The sequence below is a fragment of the Molothrus ater genome, chromosome 5 (assembly GCF_012460135.2).
Source record: "Molothrus ater isolate BHLD 08-10-18 breed brown headed cowbird chromosome 5, BPBGC_Mater_1.1, whole genome shotgun sequence".
Classification (NCBI taxonomy): domain Eukaryota; kingdom Metazoa; phylum Chordata; class Aves; order Passeriformes; family Icteridae; genus Molothrus; species Molothrus ater.
Window position 1 is genome coordinate 15,745,938 of NC_050482.2, and position 25,352 is coordinate 15,771,289.

General features: G+C 42.0%; 1 protein-coding gene across 1 annotated transcript in view; it reads right to left on the reverse strand.

Annotated features, from left to right (window-relative positions):
• The window catches only part of CELSR1 (cadherin EGF LAG seven-pass G-type receptor 1), a 163,321-nt gene that overhangs the window by 63,961 nt on the left and 74,008 nt on the right, over positions 1 to 25,352 (reverse strand). Inside the window, 3 exon segments of the mRNA XM_036401298.2 lie at positions 3,932 to 4,020; positions 6,628 to 6,743; positions 11,093 to 11,315. Of these exon segments, the coding sequence (XP_036257191.1) occupies positions 3,932 to 4,020; positions 6,628 to 6,743; positions 11,093 to 11,315 (428 nt within the window).

Sequence of the window (25,352 nt, forward strand, 5' to 3'; positions counted from 1 at the left end):
CTAAACCTGGTCACTGTCACTCATACTGGCAGGCTCAGGAGAGCCAAAGGATGAGGACCAAACTCCATCAGAGGCTGACTATATTCTCACCATCTGGAGAGGAAGTATAGTACTGAGGCAAATAGGGCAGCTGACATTGCTGCTGCCCCTTACACCAGCTATCCTGTGGACAAGCAGCAGGCTGTTTGTACTATTTTTTAATCAGTTTTATTTTCCAGGCTGAAATCTTCCTCCTTCTTCAACCTTTCCTTTCAAAATAATTTTTTAAATTCCATTTCTTCTAAATTTCTTATCAATATATACCTCCTGAGAAAGCAGGTCACTCATGGGTTACCTTTAATTCAATACTCCCCATTGATTTTAATGACTGCAAGATCAGGACCCCACTAAATAATGTGTTTGAGCTATCAGAGTCAGCAAGTGGCCTTCCTCTCTTCCCCCACTGTCAGCAAACATCTGTAATGGCAAGTTACAGGTAAACTGATACCTTGCTACTGGGAAGCTGAAAAACTTCTAATATACAGCTGAAACTAGATAATGGTTATAAAACACTCCTAGTTCACTTCTGCTGTCTTATAGCTTCTAATTCCTCCCCCTTGATGTCCTCCCTTCCAGAAATTCAATACAGAGCCAACACTTAGTACAAGTTCCATGTGCTTCCCTCAGGCATTTCTGCTGAAACCAGCTGGTTTCCTCCAATGTAGGGAGCATCCACTTCCATCACTACACAGTGAATGAAATGGCATTGCTTCCCTTCCTCTGATACAATCTGTTTCCTTACTGCAATGTTTTACAGTGCTGGCACATACCAGGGTTGGTAAGAAAGCATCAAATACTTGAACTGACAGAGAACTGCTTTGATGCCTCTCTGCAAACACAGCGCAGCAAAGCCAGCTCTGGACTTATCTTTTACTGATGAGGCTCCAGTGTTTGTCCCCAAGTGGCAGGGGACCTTCTGATATTAGTTAATTCTAATTAGTTAATTCTATTTGTTAATTCTAAACCATCATTTTTCAACAGCAATAAAGATAAATATTACCAAGCACATCACATCTGAGCTAAGTACAGAAAATACTTTACAGGAGTCACTTCTACACTTGCTTCTCGTTTCATTATGGTTATTAGCAAACTGACTTTGTGCAGGGTGACCTTGCACATCACCAGGATGTGTCTATTAGGAAAACAGCTGCTGCTGAAGTTTTTTAATGCAAGAAAGACAAATCAATAAACTGGATCTCCAAGGATATCTGTGATGATGATTATTCCCATGGACAACATTGGCAAGAGATGTCTAAAAAGGAGCAAAGACCAGAAGCTCCCCAGGCAAACAGAAGAATGGAAAAAGGGGCGAGGAGCACCAAAGGGATGCTGGTGGAGGCAGCCCCTGTGGCCCTGTTGCCAGGAAAAGACAGAGGCAGACAGGAGGGAGAGAGTCCAGAAGGGTCTGAAGGTGAGGATCAAACATGAGCCAGAGACAGGGAGGAGGGAGACAGCTCAGGAGAGCTCTGCATGCTCAGAAAGGTTATGCAGTGTCTGAGCAGAACAAAGGGGCTGTGTAGCCTTGGGATGATGAACTGACACTGCAGTAGGATTTTGGAAAGAGTGGAAGGATGCAGTACCTGCAAACTAATATGTGTGCATGATTTCATATTTCAAAACTCATGAGTTTTGGTACTCTTTGAATCAACACAGATTCAAATATCTCAACTGTGTCAAGTTTAGACACAGCATCCCATTTATCTTGGCACAACTCAAATCCCTAAATTGTCCCTGTCTTTTCAACCTCCTCACAGGAACTTTACTTCCAGCTTTGTTAAAACATGAAGTAGCCAAGAAACTGCTGTACAAACAAATACCAGCTGAGGTGAAGGCTTAACCCTGGGGCAGGGTGTGGGGGCAGCCTGGTGGGCAGGGCTGCAGAGCTGCCTCCAGCTGTCACTGCCCTGCAGCACCCACTCCCTCTGCCACTGCTGGAGAGCTGGTGTGAGCAATTCTCAGATGTGCTGGGAAGTGCTGAGAGCACCTGAATACAAACTGGTGAGCATTTCCTACTTGTGCCATTTACTCCATGTTGTGAGCTCCCCCCTCCAGCCCAAATTTAACCATCCTGCAATAAATGCTGCTAAGGGGAAGGTGATGACCTCAGTCTCTCACACGGACAGCAAAGGGCACAGTGCAGCTCTCCACACAGTGACCCTGCTTTTCATCACTTTCATGTCACACAAGTGGCAAAGGCAGTAAAGTCAGCAGTGTTTCCTGGTGTTTCCCTCTGCTCTCCCTCTCTGCCCTGAATTTTGTCCTGTTCAGTGGAGACTGGCTCATTTCACTTCAAAAAACTGGGCAGAAGAAGAAAATGATGACAGGACACATGTGTTAACAACGAGAAAACACCAGCTGCTAACATGGCTCACTACCAGTCTTGAACCACAGCAAGCCCTGAAAATGAGGCAGGGGTTTATTTTTAACATCTGTGTCAGATCTCTTTGCCTTTTAAAGAGCATTCCTCTGCTGCTTAGGCCCCTTATCTGCTCCTTGGCACATCAGTGAGCTGGTCCAGCAGCTCTCCCTGCAGCTGTGCCCAGGAGCCTGAAAGCTGGAGTGTCCCTCCACTGCCTCAGCAAGTGCTGTGCACTCTGCCAGAGTAATCCTCTAACAAATATGCACACATGGGAACAGCAGAAGAGCTTCAGTGTCCACAGATGTGTGCATAGCAACACACCAAGCTTCAATTCTATTTCTCTGGGCTCCAGATAGCAAAGAGTATATTGCATATATTAAGCACAAAACTTAATTAAGTTTAATTTTTTTAATATAAAATACTAATAGAAAGCTTTTTACTACCTCAATAAAATATCCTTAGGCTAGGAGATCCTATCTAGGAGTCAAAATAAAATTTTAATCCTCCCATTCAAACTGCCACACAAACTGTGATGAAAGGATGCAGCACTGGGAAATAAAAAGCTTGCTGATCATATTAATCCTCCATCTCCATTCAGCTTCCTACACCAGTATCCTGTTTCCTTTTTAACAGCCAACAATGCTTCTCTATTTCCTTATGTGATTCCCCTAAAATGCTCCATGTCAGACTTAAAAGCAATGCTTCTTAGTCACTAAATGAACTCTAATTTTTGTTATGGTTTATAGATCATCTCTGACATCTACCTGTAAATAGTGACACTGTACACTCTAAAAGCCTGCTTTGTGGTTCATCATGAAATGGCTGCTCTGCACAGAGAGCCTGCAATCCTTTTAGTTTAGTCAGACTGACCCTGTGACCAAGTGGCAGCTGAGGGACAAGGACTGCAGAGTCCACCTCTGAGTGGCATGGACTGCATGCAGTGACAACTTTTGAGTTTCTCTTGTGTATCCTTTTATATAGCAGACAAAAAATTACTCAGTAAGTGTTTTATTACTGAAAGCTGTGCACCTTTTAATTATGATATTTTACAAACCAGAGAAGGTAGTGCTAGCTAAACTCATCATTTGACAAGAAAAGACAGCTACAGGAAAGAATTTTCTTTGTTTCAGGAAATTCTACACTGGTTGGTAGTTATTACACTGAAGGCTGCTGCACAGCACAATTTTTTTAATGAGACACAAGTGAATCAGTTGGTTTAGATACACTGACACTTAAAAATGTGTAACAGCTTAAAAAACTGAAAATGAAAATAGTTCCAAGTACATGAAGGTTTCCCTAGGAGTATTTCTGGAAAAAATGGACTACACCTAGTTTTGCCTTACTGGGTCAAAACTCAAAAGTCCTATGAGAGAATTTTTGTTCCAGGCAAGGTAAGGCAAGACCATTGCAGAGCTGTACAAAGGTGCCTGGTGAAACAAGTACAATTCAGGTCACCTGCACATGTCAGGCCAGAGCTAGCTGCCCCTGTTGCTGTGTGAACAGCAGGGTTAGCAGCAGCACAATCAGCCTTACCTTGTTGTAGTACTGCACCTGCACCGAGTGCCACTGCCCGTCGCTGACCCCGCCCGCAATGAACGGCGCCACCGTCGTGGTTGTCTCCCCTGCAAAACAGCCAGGAGGGAAAAGTGAGTCACCATCACTGCCAGAAACACAGAGAGACTCTCACTGGGCACAGGATGCAGCCACCTTGCTTCATCGGGGAGGAAACTGGGTTTGTCCTGCACGACAATAAATATCCCCAGTTTCATGGAGTTACTCTGGTGCACAAAAACCATTTTTTGGCACATTTGGGTGAATTATATTTTTTTAATCATGTTTCTGCAAAGTGTGGTAGCAGATGCATTGAGTACCTACAACTATTGCTGAAGTGATCAACTGAGGGAGAAATGTACATGAATTTTTCTGCATTTTTGCCACGAGCACCCTTTGAGGTGTTTTTTTAGTATGATGAGTATTGTGATGGAATATTTTGTCAGGGAAGGGAAGCTGTTAGAGCTGAGACAGTGAAATCCAAAAGTACTCTAGTATAAAACCCTTGGTAACCTTGGGCTCAGCAAAATCTTACCAGTGATTAATGAAATTATTGGCAGCCTTTCAGTGTTTATATTTGAAAGCAAGACTTTGCCATTGCAATTGGAAAGCTGAAGCTTTTAAGCCAGGACAGAGTCAGTAGACCCAGCTCAGTAACCAGGCATATCTGTTTTGAGGTAGCAGCAAAATAAACATTCATGTTGAAAGTACATAATAGGCCTGGCACAGAGAAGGGATTGCTCACTTTTTTTCTTTTTTTTTTTAACAGTTGGAAATTTCTACATAATAAACCACAGGAAAAGTAACTCCCCTTGTAAACTAACAAAGCTCATAGTATTGTTGAGCTTAAAAAGTACTTTCAACTCTGTATTTGCAACAAATACATAAGTCAAGTATTATTCTTGTGTCCCCTACTCTCCTTTAACTCCCATCCCATGTATTTCTGTGATTTAAACAATACATATTTCAGTTTAGCATGTATGACATCCTGCTGTGATGGTTTTTATCATTTAGTGATAAAATCTATACAAATAATTGGGCTTTTTATTCAGCTATCAAGTGTCTGCAAAAGGAAGATCACTGTTCTGCAATCCTTTTGCTCTGCTTTCTGAGAAAAAGTTGTTGCGACATGTAACACAGTGAGATCAGGTGTCCAAAACTTGTACTGTTCATTAAAAGCCACTTAAAACTATAAAACATAAACCATTCTCCTTCCAAAGAAAATACCATTTGTAATATGCAGGACCAGACCTGCTCTCAGGTGCAGCAGTGCAAATCTAAATTTAGTTTCATGTATCTTAAAGGAGTTCCTTCACATTTAAATGCCTATAAGTGCAAGCAGAATTTATTTTTTCCCATTCATCCTCAGGGTACCTTCCAAGCAATTTGATTCAAGTTTAGACAGGTGAAGTAGAGCTACAGAAGAAAGCACATCTCTCTGCAACATGTTATTTCCTTACACTAATCCATTCAGAAACCTGCCTTAAAATCTAATTTGGACAACTTTGAGGTAATAAAGGGGAAATGTAACTGGATATCTTCAACCCAAAGGGCCCACTATGCACTCAGCATTGCTGGTAAATCAGTGGGGTCACACAGGATTCAGCACGGGGTCTGAGGGCAGCAGCCATCACTGGTGATGAGTGTGCAACACCAATGCAGGCTGTGCTTCTGCTTCTATGGCTTTACTGCTTGCAATGTCTCACTTTCCACAAAAATTAAACAGGAGTTGTCCTGAATATGGATAATGGGAAATAGCAGGATTATTTCCTGAACTACGTGCCCAACATAGAGGCACAAACATCTCACTTCACCTACCCATAACTCTACTTGACTTAAAGGACAACAGCCCTTTCTAGATATTTGTTTTAGTTTTAGTAGAAAAATACCTTAAACCTGTGACAACCAGAGTTTGTCTACACTACTGAGATTTCATTAAGTCACCGAAAGCACAGATCTTCTTCTGGGCATATGTCCTGCTTGAACTTTGCTTGTCAGCCCTCCCCTCTCTCTTCTCCTACTAGCAACAAAGACACTTGCTCAGTTCTAGTGCAGAAAGCAGCCAAAGCTGCCACTTGTTGTTTCATGGCCCACTGTAGCAATGAGCATGCAGTTTTTTTCTCCTCAATTCACAGTTCTCTTCAATTTGTTGTTTTTTTTATGGCTTCTTCTAAGAGGAGGTGCTTCTCCAGGGCAGAAATGCATTCTAGAGACAGACTGCTCCTCCCCAGTCCCTAATGAATGGCAGGCCATTTTCACTTCTGCTAGCTTTTCCTTTGGCTTGCATTGATTTTTAAGATAACATTTATGCACCTCTGATGGTGTAGTATAAACACACAACATTTATCACAGTATGATAAAATGAAGTCTCATTTAAATTTAAGCAAACATTGGCTTGGAGGCTAACATTCAGGCTAGTGCCAATCTTTTATAGTAGTCATAAACTCTGGCTTTTATAACTGATATGTTGACAAGCTCCTGCCTACGACAGTGAGAGTGATCACCACAAACCGCTACAATCTGGAGCACACCCGGCATCAGTTGTTTACTGTGCAATGTCAGCCAGTAAATTAATGAGGCAGCAAATAGCCATATAAAATCACTGAAGTGCATTTCCAAATGGCTTGAGAGGATCTCCTGACATCAATGAGGAATGCTTGACTCAAGTGAAAGCTCACCTGCAGAGAAGGTGAGCTGGATCTGCTCCTCGATGATCTCCAAGGCAATGAAGTCGTGCTTCTCGTTGAAACGCCCGTTGTAGAGGAGGAGAGCATTCCTCTCCCTGGTTGCAAACCTAGAACACAGAGACATGGAGTTAGCTTGTGCTTAACAGCTTATGGATTAAGGACTGATGGTCAAGTCACCCAGAAGAAAGAAGGCATTGTGTTTAGCAGATAAACAAGCCTTTGAATCAATCTGCAGAGAGAAAATTGTAAAACTGAGGAGTCAGCCGCAGGATAAATCTACTCTTTCACAATCAACAAGGCAAGCAGATGGAAATTACAGAAATCTACTCTGCAGAGATCTGCTGACCCTCACGAGGGCTAAAATTAGGCAGACACAAGATGCAACAGCAGTATCTGACACTCACCAAACAGTAGCACTTACTACACTCTGCAAACAGTGTGACAGCTAGAAAGCATTTTCACTTCAAAGGGGGGATCCTTGCTGCCTGCTTGCTGTCTAAATGCTACAGTGTCCTAGGACAGTCATCAACTGATCAAAAAAGCCTCATGGGGGAGTAAGGGGAAAGACAAAAGTTACTTTAATAATGCCATGTGGAAAATCAGAGTTAGTCAATCAACAGGTCAGTCAAGTGGAAGAAAGAAAATAAACACTCAAATGATTTCACTAGATCAGCACTAACAGGTGCATTTGGATTTTGTTTATCTTGTGCTACTAATATGGGATGTATCTTTCCTGCAGAAAAAGGGGAAACCCCACTTTTAAAAAAGCCTATTTTTTTGTCAGCACAGACCATTTTTAAAAAATTTCTGCTCGTTGTGAGTATTTTATATTTTTTAATTGAATTCTCTTATCTCTGGAGAGTTGCACACAGCTTTCATCTACTCAGAAATGCAAAAAAAAAATATTACACTTTACATAAACATTTTTACAAATATTAATATTAGATAAAGAGAGAAAAAGAGAGAAACCATGGGAATTTCTTGCATTTCCCAATGGCAATTTAGCCTGATTTTGTATCCTGAACTTCAGGAAATATGCTTGATTTAAATTAACCCATTTTCCTACAAATGAATGAAATACTGAACACAGCTAATGAAATGAAATCTGTCTTCCACAGACAAAAGAAGTGACTCTGGTGCCTGTCATATCATGTCTAATAGCAAGACTCTCACGTGATGCAGCAAAACCTGCATTTCAGAGAATGGGAACCAAGCAGTATTTTAGAATACCAGGGTTGGTATTTGAAAGAAAAAGTTCCAAAGATAAAGAATAATTTTTACCAAAATTGTTTGTCAGACATATGTATGCTGTGGATCACACTGAATAGAGACCTTTCAGAATTTGAGCTACATGGAAATGGGAAATTTTATTAATATATTTTTTAATGTTTTTGAAGGATAATGAGTTGTTCTGGTTCAAAAAACAGAAGTCACAAATTTGATATTTCCTGTAAAATTCAAATTTCAAAGAATATTCATTATAGTCCATAAAAATATTAATTAATGTTTTGATTACTTTTAATCAGTTTTTATATACATATTTATTTCTCGTCTTATCATAGTATAATAGTATACAAATAAAATGTAAACTAAATTAATTACAACAATATCATTGAAATATACCAATATTACCAAAACACAGATTTAATTTTCTCTTTTCACCATCAAACATTCCATCCAAAGGAATACAGTTCCTGTAAAACATTTCCCAAGACTATTTTTTCATAGATAACTGCTTCATCCAAATATTTTGATTACATCTGTGCAGAATAATGCTAGTGCTGCTTCTTCAGTGGGCAGAAGACTTAATCTGGCAGCAATAACAGGAAGCTTAGTTCTTTTTTAATATATTTTGTCATATTCTTACAATTTCCTACAATAATTTTAAGTATGAAACCATTATTTATTAAACGAATACATTATGAAGCCATTTTGTATATTTCTTTATCTGTGCTCAGTTCCATTCTTTGCCACTAGTCAAAAGTAACTTTTATATAATACTTGTTAAAAGCACTACTGCTTTTGAACTTGTCTGGTTGTCACCCACCAGCTGGGGGGGAAAAATGCTGTTTTTTGATAGAAGGGATATGTTTAATTTCATGACACAGGAAACAAAAGACTCTCTTTCTTACAGAATTTTGCATAAATAATGAGAAAACCTCTCCACTAACAGTGTCACTTGGAGTGAAGGAGTAGTAAGTGTTGGAATTAAGCAAGAAAGATAATAATATTGGGAGCAGAAAGACATGCATGGTCAGTAACCTAAATACTTTTAAAAAACATATTAGTTATGAGACTGGACAAGGCAAATACTCTGCTCTTTGCTAGGAGTGGGTCACTGGAGGCTGAGGGAAGCTGGACTCCCTGGGATTTTACAAATGCTCCCAAATCACAAAACATGTAATGGTAAATCATCATCGTTAGCAGTCAAACCGCTAAATCCTGCTGTCCTCACATAATGTTTTCCTCCTCCACTGAAGGGTAATAAAAGCCAAAGAAATAGCTAGTGTAAATAAAAGTGAACTTCAGGTATGAAAAGCTAAATGTGTGGCCATTGCAGACAGTGGGGGGTGAATCACACAATGGCCTAGAAATCTTATTGTCACACCAAATGGAGTAAGCAGTGCTTAGCTCATGACTAAATAAGCCATTGTGGTTCTAAAGATGGTGAAGAAGACCCTAAAGATGGTGTAAGGACTACTCTTGTACAGTACTTTGCTATTTCTCAACGACCTCTACACAGGGCATTTGAGTAATTTTAACTTAAAGCACCCTAAACGTCAAAGCCCTCTTTCCAAAAGCCTGAAAAATGACACCTCATGGCTGAGGGGACAAGTCAAGGGTAGTGCAGGCAATTCAAGCTGGCAGCCAGCCCAGACTGCACCTTTGTTTGCTCACTGTGGGTCTGACAAACCCAACAGAGCCTTTTGCTCCTTGGTTTTCCCGTGTACTTAGACCTGATGCTCTAAAACAATCTTCACAGGCACAAGTCTCCCTTGCCTCGGCTTGTGTGCAAACCACATCTGTGCTTTCTGATTTAACCAAAATTTCAAGATTCCATAAAATTTTGGCTTTAGGATTAAGGCAGATGAAAGATAAAATGGTAGAAATCATAACATGATAGAATGGTTTGGGTTGGAATGGACCATAAAGACCATCCAGTTCCAGCCCCCTGCCATGGGCAGGGACAGCTGCCACTAGACCAGGTTGCTCCAAGTCCCATCCAGCCTGGCCTTGAACATTTACATGTTGCATTACTTACTTCTATTAACAAAAGTAATTAAATGGGGAGTCTCTCTGGGATCTTAGCTCAGGAAAGTAAACTATGCTAAAGGACAGTACTGAAAAACATGCTGTAAAAAAGTGATCTGGCTCCTGACAGATATGAAACACCAGGTAATGGCTGGGTGCTGGAGGAGACATAAGCCTGAAATCTGTTTGACCTCCCTGAGCACTTTCTCTGGGCAGATACACAGAGCTCTTCCCTTGCAGCTGCTGCTGTACCTATCAAAAAATCCCCAGCTCTGCCCTTTGGGGTCAGGAGTAACACATTTTGTGTTGTTTACTCAGTCAGCTGTGAGAGAAAACCAAAAGTCAATCCTGACCAGTTAAACCATGGGAGAGCTGCAAACCCAGCCCTTCCCCAGAGGAGAGGAATCTGTGCACCTGGAGCTCTGGCTCCACACCCAGCAAGCCCGATGACCCAAGAAGTCTTCTCCAGAACAGGGGTTTTTCCCTGGTGAGGGAGGGCCCTTGCCCAAGGCTGTGGCAGCTATCATTGCTCCTCCTTGCCTCCCTGAGCACCCCCAGGGGAAAAGTGAGAGCCCAGAAGGAGACTGCCCAACATGTGGATGTAGGGGCAGTTGGGATGGGGATAAGACTAGAGCCTGGGAGCTGGGATGGGACCAGCAGCAGGACCTGGGTGTGAAGGCCAGAAAGAGCTAAGTGAGGAGCTGGACCAGTTGGGGCTGTCCCAAAGCTAGAACCTGAGAAGGACCAGACTGTGCTCAGCCATGGCCTGACATGCCCAGGTCCTCTCACAGGTGGGGAAACAGGAGATGGGAAGAGTGCTCCCAAACAAGGAGCACAAATAGATTGGTTCTGAAGCTGGGCTGAAGGTCAGGAAGCCAAAGGCCCAGACAGTAAAAGTATCAAACCCAGCATTCACCCCAGCATTGCTGCAGCTCAAGGCTGGTGATGGGTGGCCAGAGTGGTCCTGGTATCCCTTCTCCTGGCTCCAACAGGGAAGGTTGTGAGTCAGCAACAGAGAAACACGCACAGCAGGGCAGAAAATCAAATGCTTTCAAATAACATGCCCTGCTCACAGGATTCACTGTCAGAAATCCCTGCAGTGACCTTCAGGGGCAGGTCTTTGGTGGCCATCAGTACGTGACAAACAGTCCCAAGCTGGAGCGAGAAGCCACCAGCCCCAGAACCCCTCCCCGCTGGGACTCACATGAGGGAGACGGTGAAGTGGAAGCGCTGCCGCAGCCCCTTGAAGGTGATGAAGGACTGAGGGGGGAAGCTCCTGGTGGTCATCTCGCAGTAGGGCCGCTCGTACTCGCCGGGGGGGCACTCGCACTTGAAGCCCCCGATGAGCAGGTTCACGCAGGTGCCCCCGTTCTTGCACACGCCCGGGGCGCAGCGGCCGGAGCGCGCGTTCACCTCGCAGGACTCTCCTGCAACGGGAGAAGCAGACGTCAGGGAAGGGGGCACCTCAGCCCGGCACCAAGGTGAGACACTCAGCTACCCAAGGGGTTCTGCTACAACAGGTCAGGCTGCTTCCAAACTCATGCACCTGATCCCCATAGCAACTGAGGTACAAGCCTGTGATTGCTGGGGATAAGAATGCTGCATCTTCTTCAGGTCTGAATTTTCAGGGAAGTGTGGAATATGATTTGCTGAGCAATCCTCTTGCAAATATCCAACAACATTGGCCTATAGTTTTCAGATTCCTTGGCTGCTTCCAAACTGAGTGACAAATACAGACCTGGTGACAGATCTAGATGGGGGTGGGAAAAAGCCCTGCACATTCTCTGTCAACCATAATATGTGCAAATTGTTTTGGTGTTTCGCTATAGTTGGAAATTGTGTAAAACAGAAAAATGGTTTCACTTTGTCTCAAATGGGATTTGGCTTTGCTGCCCATGGTGGCAGCAGGACATGGCTGAGCTCATGATAAAGCTCTCAAAATGTCTGTAGTAAGAACAAGCAGGATACAGATGACATACGGATTGCTTCCACCTTTTTCCACACATGCATCCTGCAGGTGATGACAATTTTCTAAACCCTTTGGAGAAGGGCACATTAACTCTCCATAGAAGTCATGGATTCTGTGTGCCACTTGCTAAGTTGTTTCACCCCTAAATAATTTGTCTTTATTCATCCCCAAAGCATGTAGTAGGATGTGTTAAATACAATACTAAAGAATGCAGTGTCTTGCTTTGTATATATGCCATGGGTTTCTGTCCTGTGCTTACCCAAAATCTGAGAATAAATTCCCATTAAAATAAAAAAAAATTACAGAGGATATTAATTTTAAACTATCTGCTGTGGCTGGGACAAAAGCAGCTGCTGGATTAATCATTGTGCAGAAAGCCAAACCCTCTGTGTGAGTTAATTAGTTAACATTGGCATTTTGACAAGTGTCTTCCTATGGTATGTTCACATCCCACATGTAAAACTGTTCAGAGAAACTGGAGGTGGCATATACAGTTGAATTGAACCCAGTAATGGTGTCTGACAAATAAATGTAGAGCAATACTACTCAACACAGCCAGATGAAGGAATACATTTCTGACACTCCAGTGTTTGCATGACCACTGCCACCAGATGATACAATTACATTGGGACAGGCTCTTTGCAGTGCTCAGCAAGAGGACAAGGGGCAACAGGCACAGACTGAAAAGCAGGAAATTCCATCTGAGAATGAGAAAAACCTTCTGTCCTTTGAGGATGACAGAGCACTGGAATGGGCTGCCCAGCGAGGCTGTGGAGTCTCTTTCAGTGGAGATATTTGAAACCCATCTGGACATGATCCTGTGCAACTTGCTGTGTGTGACCCTGCTTTAGCAGGGGTCTGGAGGAGCAGAGACCCCTCCCAACCCTGACCATTCCATGGTCCTGTGATTGATCCAAGCACAGTTAAAACCGTGAAAACACATTCCTGCAGGAAAGTAAAAGCAGCAGGAGCTGTGGGCAGTGACTCATTAACAAAGGCAAATTTAAATGGAAAGTTTTGTTCCATTTAGTGCTCCACAGCCCAGCTCCCACAGGTTCCCACGCCAAAGCTGCCCACACTGGGAGGCTGAAGGCAGCACTACAGTGCACCCAGAGCTGGGGCTGCAGCTTCTTTCTGTGCCAGGCTGTAAATGCCATGGTTTGCAGCTGGTGTAGCCACTGCCCCAAGGGCAGTGATCTCTGAGATAAGGTGAGGTGGGCAGCTTTGTGGTTTTGGCTCTCTGGCTTTGCTGCCTTTTTCTTCTTGCATCAACATCACTTGCTTTTTAGACCAGGTATGGCTTAAGCTGGCAAAATGAAGGAGCAAACTCAAGACTGCTGTGATCAGGAGCCAGGCACACCCCAACCAGGAGGGGCCAGCTCTGGAGGATGGACCTGCTCTGTGCATTACTCTGAACTAATAAACCACATAGCCTTGAGTCCAAGCCTCTGCTTAGAGGTTTTCCCCTTCAGCACTCATGTTCCTATATTATCACTTTAACATATTAAGTGAAATGCTGTGAAAATCACTTGATAAATATCTTCCTGTTTCCATTTATCAGCTCTACATATCAGGCAAGATTATGTGAATATACTTTCCTTAATATTTTTAAATGCTCTATAATGTGTTTCTTTTGGAAAAAAATGTATATATCATCCAAGACATCCCTCAGTATACTGGATATGGTGCACACATGCATCAGATGTTTTAAGAGGACACTACAGCAAGCACTTGTTGATGAACCACTGCATAAACACAGCCCTTATACACATATCTTGTGTACCAAAACTCTCAAAAAAGTGGAAAAACAAAATTCCTACAGAAAGAAAAAACAGAGGTTTGTTGATTTAAAAAAAGTAGTAGGATATTTTGTGAAATAACTCCCTGACTCACAGAAGAATGTAATCTTCAAGGCTTTCTGGGAACAGAATGATGTGTTTTGTAAAAGCAAATAACACGGAGGCTTGAATACACAGAGAGAAAAAGGGTGAGCTAAAAGGAGGGATTCCTGGCATTGCAGCATGCTGTGGAATTGCCATGGCAATACAGAGGTGAAATATAAAAGCCTAAGATGGAAGTCATTGATGGTTCTGTATTAATTCTGTGATATAACAAGAATATATAGAGTGTTTGTTTAGATACCTATACAGGCATAGAACTGTTTAAGAGAAAAGCCTACAGAAAAGTTATATTGTATTGGTTTTATTACTTCTTTTCATTATGATGTGTAAAGAAGTAAATTAAAATAATATACTTCAAGATTCTTTGTCCCATATTTATTCAGTTGTAGCATCATTGATGTCCCAGTTACTAAAATTATTCTGAATTCTCTTAAGTCTGTAATGTAAATGAGAACTGCATTTGATGCATATTCTTTGATGTTGAATTTTCATATTTTATGTATATTTACCAAAATATATTAAAATAGTGGTTTTGAAATCTCAACAGTAAATCCAAGGTGGCACTGTGCTTTGAGACACAAAGGTTACCAAAAAACCTTTTTGTTTTTTAAACTTAAAAACCTTAATAACCCTTTTCTCCAAAATTGCCTGGAATGATTTAGAAACAGAGCATTTTTGCCTTTTGGAGTAGCCATCTGAGCAAGGATTGGAAGCACTGCTTTGATCAGGACTGGCAACAGAAGGCACCTTTGTGTCACCCTTGGGTTTGCCACTTCCAAGGGCAGCCACCTCCCCTTGGACACACCACTGTCCCACAGCTCTGCCCTGCAGGAGTTTTGAGGCACAGCCTGAAAACCATCCTCAGAATTTGAACCAAAGCCTGCATGGACTTGAAGGAAGAGCTGGTTGCTGGCTGGAGCCAGAAGGCCCTAAGGGAAGAGCTGCTTGAGGAGTAGGAGAGGAAGGAGCTGCCTGTGCCAGCCCCTGGGAATGAAAAGCGCCTGTGTGCCTGCTTGCAGCGGAAGGTCGCAGGGCTGGCACGTGCCATCAAAGGGTGGCCTTAGAGTCTGGTAGGAAAAAATAGCACAGAAGGGGGAGAGCTGCTGTGCAGTGAGGGTCTGGAGGGGCTGGGGTGATAAAAGCACAGCCCAAATAGCTGTCACACACAGCCTGGGGTCAGTCTGTGAGGCTGGTGATGGCAGCATGGCTCAGCCCCTCACCCAACCTGTGAAACCCTCCTTTGCTCCTCACAGCATTTCCTTGACTAATATAATTTCATTTTTCACACTGGCTTGCATTTTAGGAATCACTGAACAAACTAGTTACACATCACAGCTCCGTGGGATCCAAGCAGGGGATGTGAAGCTCAGCCCCTCCAGCTGCTGAAGCTAAAGCATGCACTCTCAGATAACACGGGCTGTGGCTGCCTGTTATCTGCCAGCAGATTCCTGGGCTTTGAAAAAATTCTGCCCTTGCCAGAAAATGATTTACTGTGACATGCCAGTAGCTGAACTTATAGGCTCCCAATTAATACTGATGACTTTTAAAGCTACTAGTCCTGTGGCTTTTCTGCAGCCCTTTATGTAGTGCTTCCTGTTTTTAATGCCCTTGAGATCAAAATGTCATAGTTGCTTTGGATGCTGAAAACTACTCACAAATATCCTACCTTTAATACATACCTATCCTCTTCAATTTTAGGACTAATGTTACAAAGATGTTAATCATAAAGTTCCTGTTAAGTTTATGTAAGTGAGGACACCATGATAGCAGGTGCAAAATAACAAGAACAGGCAAATACAAAGGCTGGCTAGATTTGGTCTTCCTCTGACCAATTCCAAATAAAGTAATAAAAGTTTAACAAATAAACAATAAATGACGATGAAAAAAGTGAAAAAAAAGCTGTCTTGTGAAAAAAAAAACAAACCTGAGACAATAATCTCACAATTGCAAATGCCCTGTGAGTTCAACATTGTGGGTTTCAAGCTACACACTGGTGTGCATCAATGAGCTGGTCTTTGCAGAAATCTGCAAAAACTGTGGTTTTGCTGATGAGTTGTTTGACTTTACAACACCGCTGTAAAATGTTTGAAAGCTTGCTGGAAACAAAATGATGGCATTCAAATACATACAGAATTCCTCTTCACATCAGTTTACTGCAGTGTGTTTCGCCAATACAGCAGTTTAGGGACTAGTCCTCAAATTTTTTTACTATTCTCGGATTGTATTCAACTGAAACAGTACATTAAATATATATTTACATGAAGCAGCAAATTTGCACTGATGTTCTGTTTTCATCAGTTTCCCTGGACACGTTAATTTTTTACTCACTGTCTGTAATTGTTTGAACTGATTCTTTTCTCCTTTCCTCATCCTGCCACTCGCTCTAGACACATATTAATTTTCTCTATGCTTATAGTTGCTTTGCCAGAATAAACAACATGTTGAGAAACTGATTTAAGCAGCTGACCTAAAATTATATACTTTAAAGTGGAAAGGAGAATCCATAAGAATTAAGGCAAAAGGAGAAACAGCAAGAAGTAGAACTAAATTCTTAAAACAATTCCTATTGATCGTTTGCCCTAATAAAGGACCAACTACATTAAAAATGCATTTGCTGTCTTGCACATGATGGGAAATCAATCCTCCTTTTCCTCTAGTAATTAAAGCACTACTAACCTTACATGACAATTGGCACCAAAGCAATCAGTGCACTAAGAAATAAGAAGGTTGTTAAAAACAAATTAGCTGCAGAATCAGCTTGGAAATCTCTACTGGGACAAGAGATAGAGGTTGGGATCCTGTGCTTCAGGGGTGGTTTCACCATAGCTCAGAGGAGTGGGAGTTACCACAGTCCCCTCCTTCCCCCAAGCACGCTGCAGTTCCCTGCCCCTCCCTTGTGCAGGCATTCATGTAATCCTGCAGCTGACTGATTTGTAGAGCTAAGATGGCAAAACACCGTTCATTTCTTTATTGAAGTGTTAGTGATCTTCAGATTAAGTCCCTTCTAGAACTGATGGGATGAATAGCACAGCAAGCACATAGGAAGGAGGCAGGACCATGCGCCCAGGAATTCTTAGAAAGGTTTAACTGCTATGGAAATGCAGCTTTGAGCCATTTTAGATGGCTCATGTGTGAGTCCAGTGGCTCAATGCTTGCCTTAGGAGAACTGGACTAACATCTCCAGTAGATACCCACCTCTCTCCACTGATTGTACATGGATGTACTGCAGGAAAAATTGCCTAAAACATAGGTGCAATTCAAATAATAAAAATTAGCACTGAATTTTGTCCATAAAGGGAAATTCATGACTCGATAAAGGGAAATTCATGGGGAATCCATGCCCATAAAGGGAAATTCAGTGGCTCTGTGGTGCCTGAGTCTACCCTCAGAACCTGCTGGGAGGTCAGCTTTACCTCCCAGCAAACTGGCAGCAAATGCCAATTACCAATGAAACGTGACACAAACAAACAAACAAACAAACAAACAAACAAACAAACAAACAAACAAACTTCTACTGGGTTTATGAGAGAAGTTAGAGAGCAGCTACCCAGAAACATTAGCCAGCTCATTCTGAATGATGGAGAAACTGGATCAAACAGAAGCCACTGGAGTACCAGTGACAGAGATTAATTAGGGGACAACTAAATTCATGTACCATTTTCCATGAGTGACTCAGAAGTGTTATTTGAGTAAAAGACATAAAATCTGGGTTCCTTAGAAATCAAGGGCCAAAGCCCTACTGCTACTTCAGAGAGGCCATGCAGACTCCATGTTATTGACACTGATGGTCATGACTTTCTGAGGTTTCTAAATGACACTGCTACTAAACCTTTAAACTTGAAAATACATTTTCTTTTACTCATTTGTTTATGTTTTTAGAACTGGGACTGATCTAGGTTAATTAAAATTATCCCAAATCTTCTTATAGGGAGAAACACCAGCTTAAGGTCTATTTTAGAGTTTCCCTCCTTTCTTTTGCTTTCTGCTTCCTTTGCTGCTTTCTGACTTATAAAGTCATATTATAAGAAACAGGTTAAAGTAAAATAATACATAAATACCTACATAGACATACTTCACACATACACACTCAAACTGCTGACTTGCAGTGACAGCTGTCCTGCAGAATTTCAGTTGCTAACCATTCCAGATTTAATATTATGTATTTACAAGAGAGTAACCTGACCTTATAACACTAAGCAAAGTAACAGCAAAAACATTCCTGTCACACTATGCATATAGCTTGCCAAGCAGTTCTCTGAGGTGATATGTAGAAATGATTCTATAATAAGATACTCCAGAAATCACCCTTTTATCTCTGGATCTGCTTTAGGTTTTCTGTGGGCATAAGCACTAAGCTCTGAGCTGGTGGGAAGAAACTGTGCAGATACCACTGCTCTTTTGGATACAAATACATATCTCTTATACCTCTCCTTTACCATCCCACTTCTCCCTTCTCTGTGCTTCCATAAAGTTCCCCCCTAGGCATCCCTGATAACTCACAATTCAGATTTTCAGAAATTCTAAGACTCAGCCAAATAAGTGTCCTAAGATTTTTAATGATGAGATGCTTTAAAATAATGAATGTGAGAGGCTTTTTATTTTATTTTATTTGCCTCTGAAGCTGTGGGTGTCATCTGCTGGCCCCAAGGTAGATGAGAGCTCTTGGGGGTCAAATTCCAGCCCAAACTGTCTGTTCTGAGGGAGCTCCCATTCCTACTCACACCTCAACAGGATGATGCTATTTGAGCCTTCCTAGTTCCTCATCCCACCAGGGTCCTCAAGGAAATCCTCTGCACCCTGGCTGCTCTGACTTCCTGCAAGCTCCTGGGAGGAGAGGGAGGACCACCATGAAAATATCCCAAGGGCCAAACAGGCAAGGGAGAGGCCAGGACCCCACTCTTCTTGCTGATCCTTCCCCACTGGAAACCAAGCTAAACTGAGTTTTACAAAAGCAAAAGCAGCCAAAGCAGGTCCCCATGTCTCAAGCTGCTCCAGGCTGTGCCCACTGGTGCAATGCACATGCAGAGCAGCCACTGCAGCAGTGCCTGGCCCTCTGACAGCCCAAACCAGGCCAGGATCCCAGAGCAGCATCAGCCTGAGCAAAGATGTTCCATTTTCCCTGGACTCCTCCCCTTCCCTGGTCACACAACAAAGCAAAACAAAAGACACCCTGCAGAGAAGGATGGATGGATGGATTGATGATTTGGGTTGTTTTGCGTTTTTGCATTTAAATGAGAAAGAATAATTGGGGGAGGTGGGAGGGAGAAGAAACAATACTGAGGAGGATTAGTGATATTTGGGGCACATCTGTTGGAGAAATGAATTAGTCTGTGGATTCAGAAATTATGAGCATGTTCTCAAGAAGATATATGCTCAATGCTGTATGATCACTGATCCTCATTCTCCTATGCAATTTCCACCACTGCCAGCAAGAACAGAGCATAGACAAAAGTCACAACTGAACACCTGTGTTCCCTCCCTTGTGTATTTGTTGAGGATTAAAAATTCCCAGGCATTAAGTTTCCACTCTATCTACACCAGGCAACTCACCTTTCACCCTCCAGCCATGAGGCCAGAACAGTGTGAGCAGTAGAAGTGAAACCAAGATTTATCAGGAGTACTGCGTTGTTTTTTTTTTCCTGACAGCACCATGGTGAGCAAGGAGCCAGATGCCACAGTAAAATATTCTCTATTTAAGAAAACACCCAAATCTGAAGCCCACCTTATGGTTTGGCCAAAAAAAAACCCCGAGGCTTTTGAGGAAATGCTGAGGAAAAGCACTTGTTTGGAATGCTTTAGATGTGGTGGAGGAGAAAAACCCATAGAATCACAGGATCCTTTTGGTTGGAAAAGGCCTTTAGCATCCAAGCCTTTGGCCTGCCACACTTACTTAACAACAAATTTTGCTCTATGGGGTCCAGTGGGTAATTTCTTGACATCTTCATCTTTATTCTTGCCTGACTTGACAATGGCTGCTAAGCTTTCTAAATTATTGAACCATTTATTGTAATGTACAGGGCCCTCACAAGGCATCATCTCCTTCTGCATTTGACCTGTAAGGTAAAGCTTTAGAGACCTTTTAGGTTCTGTCTCTCTCACAGAGCTAAATGCAGTACAAATCTACACATGAGAAAAAAGAAATGCACAAAAATTTCCTGTTTTGTTGAACTCTGTGGCAGGTTTTACATGTAAGACAATTCATCATCATGCAAATTGCAGTGATTTGGTGTAAGATATGGTGATGAAGCAGTGCCTTTCAATAAAAGCCTAAGCTTTATCTCTGGATGTATTATCAGGGGGATAACATCATTATAGATGTCAAAGATAAACCTCAAACTAGATTATGCCATTGTGTCTGCAATTTGCATTATTACTTGGAATAAATCTCTTCCTAAAAAATCCCACCTTAAAACTGGTGAAGAAGCTGGAGGTGTAAGAACAAAGCATCCCTTTGCATAACACATTCATTTACAGAAGAATATCCCTCCCTCCATTTATTTTTAAGAGGCACAATCACCCTCTACCTTTACTATAGATTCTGATATTATATTTTGTTTTCTCAGCTCTCTGTGCCCCTTGATTCCTCTCCAGGAGTGTTACTCGAGGAGGGGCAGGTGGAGGGAGCCAAAGGCTGGAGCGGGCACCATGGTTGGCAGGACAGATTCCCTTTGGGACAACCTTTGCAGGCTGATCCATATTTGCATCCCTGCACACCTGCAGGCACTCCAGCATGGGAACCACCTGCCAAGCCTAGTTCTCACCTCCTTCCATGGGCAGCAGTGAGGCAGAAGGAGGGGACAGGCTCATTGTGCTTCTGCTCACATGACAAGGAAGATTATTTCATGCCACAGAGTTGCAATTCTTCCTTGGGCACCAAATGCCACCACCAAGACCATTAACTCCACAAGGCTGCTGTTCCACAGGCTGTTTGGGCCTTCCCACTGGGCTTTTCAAAATACATTAAACTACTTATGTGAATGAGGAAAGCAAGCAAGGCGTGGTGGCAGGGGCAGGGGTGTGTGTGCAATTACATCTTTTATCAACAGGAACTCAGGAGCTGGAAAACCAGACACGCTTTCAGGCACCATCAGGCTTCCTGCTCACTTTCAGCCTGGTTTCCCTAAGCTGCTTTCCACAGAGATCACCAAAGGGTTGCAACTCCCAGTTCCTAAATTGGTGGGCAAGAGCAAAACTCTAGGACTTGTTTTTGATCAAGTTAGCATCTCAAAGCAGTTCAAAAAGGCAACACATCTGCAAATAACTGCTCTCTGAAAGAAGACAAAAAATGAAGGCTAAAGAAGATTGGTGTCTCCCTTTCAAGGGCAAACATTGCTCTTCTCTTTAGGACAGTTCAGCCCTTATTTCACTAAGATCCCACTTAATTTTCTCCATGTAACTGTTACAGACATGAAGATTCAGCTCACAGGAGACAAAACACAGAAGGCATCTCCCCCTGTCTCCGGCAGCCCACTGGGACTGACAGCACAAGCAGCTAACTCCATGTGTCTCCACTAAAGGAGGGCTGGTGGGAGCCTGCTTTTTGTGTTTTCCATAAAATTAGAAGTTTTCACAGGAAAATCCTACTCTCCCATTTTCAGTGTAATCCAATGCCATGGCAAATATCATGGCAATTTAGAACCAGGCAGGCCCCAAATCAAACCATGCCCCTTCACACCCTAGGTGGTCCCCGAAGCTCTGATGGAAAGAAGCATAATGGCCAATTAGTGAGAATAACTGAAGATAAACCATAAAATATTAATGATGCAACAGAAAACCATTGTAAGTGCATGTTAGGAAGCTGGCAGTTCAGAGCTCTGTATTTTATTTTATATGAGAATTATCAGCTTAAAAGAAAGGTATACTTAAAAGCACTGTCTGTCTGTCTTTACTGTGAGTTGTAGTTCAGTGGTTTAGCATCATGGGATAGGTAGAGCTGGCAAAACAATCTGATGCTGATCAAATTCTCATTGTTATACATTGAAAGAAAATTCTAAAAAAAACCAATCAAAAATGCCCCTTTGCTTGTCAAATTAAAAGGATTAAGGTTAAAAATAGAATTCTGTAATCTTATGTTTTGGTAGCCTCAAAAATATTTAGTACAGAGCACAGGAACAGAAACTGAAAACAAAAAGCAACTTAAGCAGGGAAACTGACTTTTTCTTAATGAGTCATGAAAAAGGGATTGTAATGTCACACACATCTTGCACAGCAAATCTTAAAATCCATATATTTTTTAAACCTACAGAACAGATGGAAATTCAAAAGTTACTTTCTTAAAAAGTGTTTTTAAATGAACTCTTAAAAAATTAATCCAGCTAGCTTTCATAGCTGGTACTTAACTCTGCTTACAGCAGTCCAGTGAATTAAAATTCAGCCTTTTTGTTAAATACCATTCAATTTTAAAGTAACCTTAAGTGATTACCATCTTATTAGAGTTAATACACTTCATTGTGTCAATTAGAATGTGTTTAATTATTAATATAAGGCATTCATCTTCATATCTTTATCTTTCTTACACACATATGCACATCAGTTGTGCTGACCCTTTGAAGCTGGCCTATCTAATTAAAACATGCTTTTTAATTATACCATATGAAAATGCTGTGTAAAAGGTCTCATAAGCTTCTCTATGGAGAATTTGAGAAGTGGAGTATCCTCATGTAGAGTTGTAGAAAGTGAGGACTGAGCGTGTGGGCTCCCTGGAAGGCGCGTTGGGGGCAGCGAACAAAACCCGCCCCAGGAGGAGCGGGGCTGCCATGCAGGCACTGAACCATGGTGCTCTAAACAAAAGAGCATTGGCAACAACAATGAAGTTGTGGTTCCCACCACGCTCTGCACAACTGTAATTATCTTGATGTTCAAGGCCAAGTGCCTCAGTCTGGTGCTCAACTGTCGAAACTTTCAATCATCATAACACAAAGAACAGAGACACAAGAAACTATTTCATGCTTTTTTTTTCCTTCCTAACAGGATATCATCCTGACACCCTCCTCTCTGCACCCAACCATCCTTCCTGCCACTTTCCCATTGTTTATCCACTGATGAAAACAAAAATGTGTAATTTGGGAATTATAAATATATATACAGAAGTCCAAACTGTTTTTCATAATTCAGTTTTACTGCTTCCCAGTTTTGTTTCCCAGTTTTTTATTTGCAGACAGGAGAAAAGGAGCTCCATTACCTTGATCCTTGAAAGCTAAATCTCTTTTTTGTTTTGGAAGATCTAGAATATTTCACTTCAAATGTCCTGATTTTTTTTTCTTTTGTTTTCACCTCTGATCTGCTGTGAACATGGTGAGGGGATTTTCAGAACATAAGGTATACTGGAAAAAAACACTATCTCATTATGATTTTATCTTCCGCACAAATAACTTATAGGCAAGTTTTTGGGTTTTTCTCCTCGTTTCTCTCCCCCTTTTTTCTTATCTGATTTGTTTTCAGTGAGAAAAAACCACAAACACTTAAGGGGTAGTCTAACATATGGGTTGTTTTGACATTTAGCAAATGTATGTTTGGGTAATGAGAATGCACTTGTGCAGCTTAAAATTTTATCCAGCTAACCTTTTAGAAATTTAACAATAGGGAAAAAACTCCCTAAATCTTACATTAAACAAGGCTCGACTTGGCTAAATTAATGAAAACACAATTGTAAACTATGGTCACAGAGAAACTTGCTGTTGTTTAATAAACTGCTATTTAAAATATTTTAATGAAAACAAACCTCCATGCGTGTAATTCCTGTCAGACCAAGGATCTGCAATGCATATATATGTTCACAATTATGACAGTGTGTGGGAATTTAGCTACATCAGTGAGGAGGGGTTTTACATGTACCTATAAAATTATAATAGCAAATACCTTCACTTTGATGAATTTCACTTTACTTCCCACAGTGAAGTATTTTTTATTTCAGTTTGACCAAAGATGATAAGAAAATGTGCTATAACAAAGGTTTCCAAAAAGCCTAGGAGAATTGTGACTCCCATTTAGGCGTGGTAACAGAAATACCATCAATATAAAACCAGGAAAATAATTCAAGAAACTGCTCATAATTGACAGAGCAATGTCATACACAGTAAAATACAATAAAAGAGATTTCACACGCGCTAGAATAAAGGGAATGCTAAATTGGGACCAGGCTGTTGTTGACCAGGATGCCAACAGGAAAGCTGAGGTGCTCTCTGTGTATCTCTGTGCCATTGGACACCACTGAGAGCTCACACTCCCAGCACATTTCCTTACCAAGGGGTGGGAAGAGAGGTCAGTGCCAGAGCCAGGCAGGCACCCACACCAGGTAGGCAGCTTGCCTTGCTCACACAAAGCAGGGTGCCTGACAGCAAACGGGAGCATAGCTGGGCATGGTGTCAGGGTCAAATGTGCTCTTTCACACAGCTATTTAATGAAATTCAGCTTGAAAAAAAGAGACTGAAATGCTAGCCACGGTAGAGGGCTTGGACTAGCTGATTTTTAGAGGTCCCTTTCAACCCAAACCATCCTGAGGTTACACCTGGCCATCAGGGCTAGATACTGAACATCTGCATTGTAGAAGAGCTGGGTCAGCACTTGTCCCTCAGCTGCAACCCTGTCCCACCACAGTCTGTGCTTGCAGGCCCCTCATGTCAGCAAGCCTTGACTTTGTACTGTACAGGCCACAGCCAAAAAACCCACAACCTTCTCTCCATCTTCCACCTGATCTCACAGACACCAAGGGCAGTAGAAGCCAGCAAGTGTGAAAATGTAACTGAGAATGGAACCATCCTGAAACAGGTTACTGCCCGAGTTATCTGGTCACTGAATTTTAGCTATATGCTACTTTTACTTTTTTTTTTTAAATCAAAATCTGGGGAGAAAGTGTAAAATTGTCACTGATAGACTCTTCAGCTGACAAATGAGGGGAGTGGCTAAATGAAGGGAAGAAGCAGCCAGCCCCACAGCTGTCTTATAGAGAAGCAAAAGAAGATAAGCCATAATCAGTAAGGAGGATTTCCTAGACACAGAACAGTTTGGAAGAGCTGAATTCATAAGTATATTGGAGATTAATTACTAAGGTAGCTCCTGAAACCAGAGCTAAGTGATTACATTGGTGTGTGATCTGCTCCTTGCTTCCACAAAGAACCCATCATGCCTCCACTGCAGGAGCACCCAGCAAGAACATGAGTCCTGTCAAATAATTATAAAACTAATTAAAAAGAACAAACACAACACGAGGTCTGTAGCTAGCTTTCCACATGACAGCAAAGGACTTTGATCAGTGCAAATATTTCCATGGGCAAGGAAGACAAGACACAAGGCTCCATGTGAGGCATCTGAGCCCCCAGTACTTGCAGCAGGCCAGCTGAATCAAAGAGCACCCCACATGCAGCACCTTGGGGTGGGGGCAAGGAGGGTTTGGACATGGCTGAGGAAACTGTGGAACTTCAAACAGTAGCCAGTTTATGCACATCAGGAGGAGGGTAATGCGATAAAACTCTTTGCCTGGGTTTAAGAAAAAGCATAGCAGATTGCTGTGAAGGCTGCAGGCCATGTACAGCATTTGAGAGCTAAACTGTCAACAAAGACACCACAGTAATCCAATTAGCACAGGCTCTTTGCAT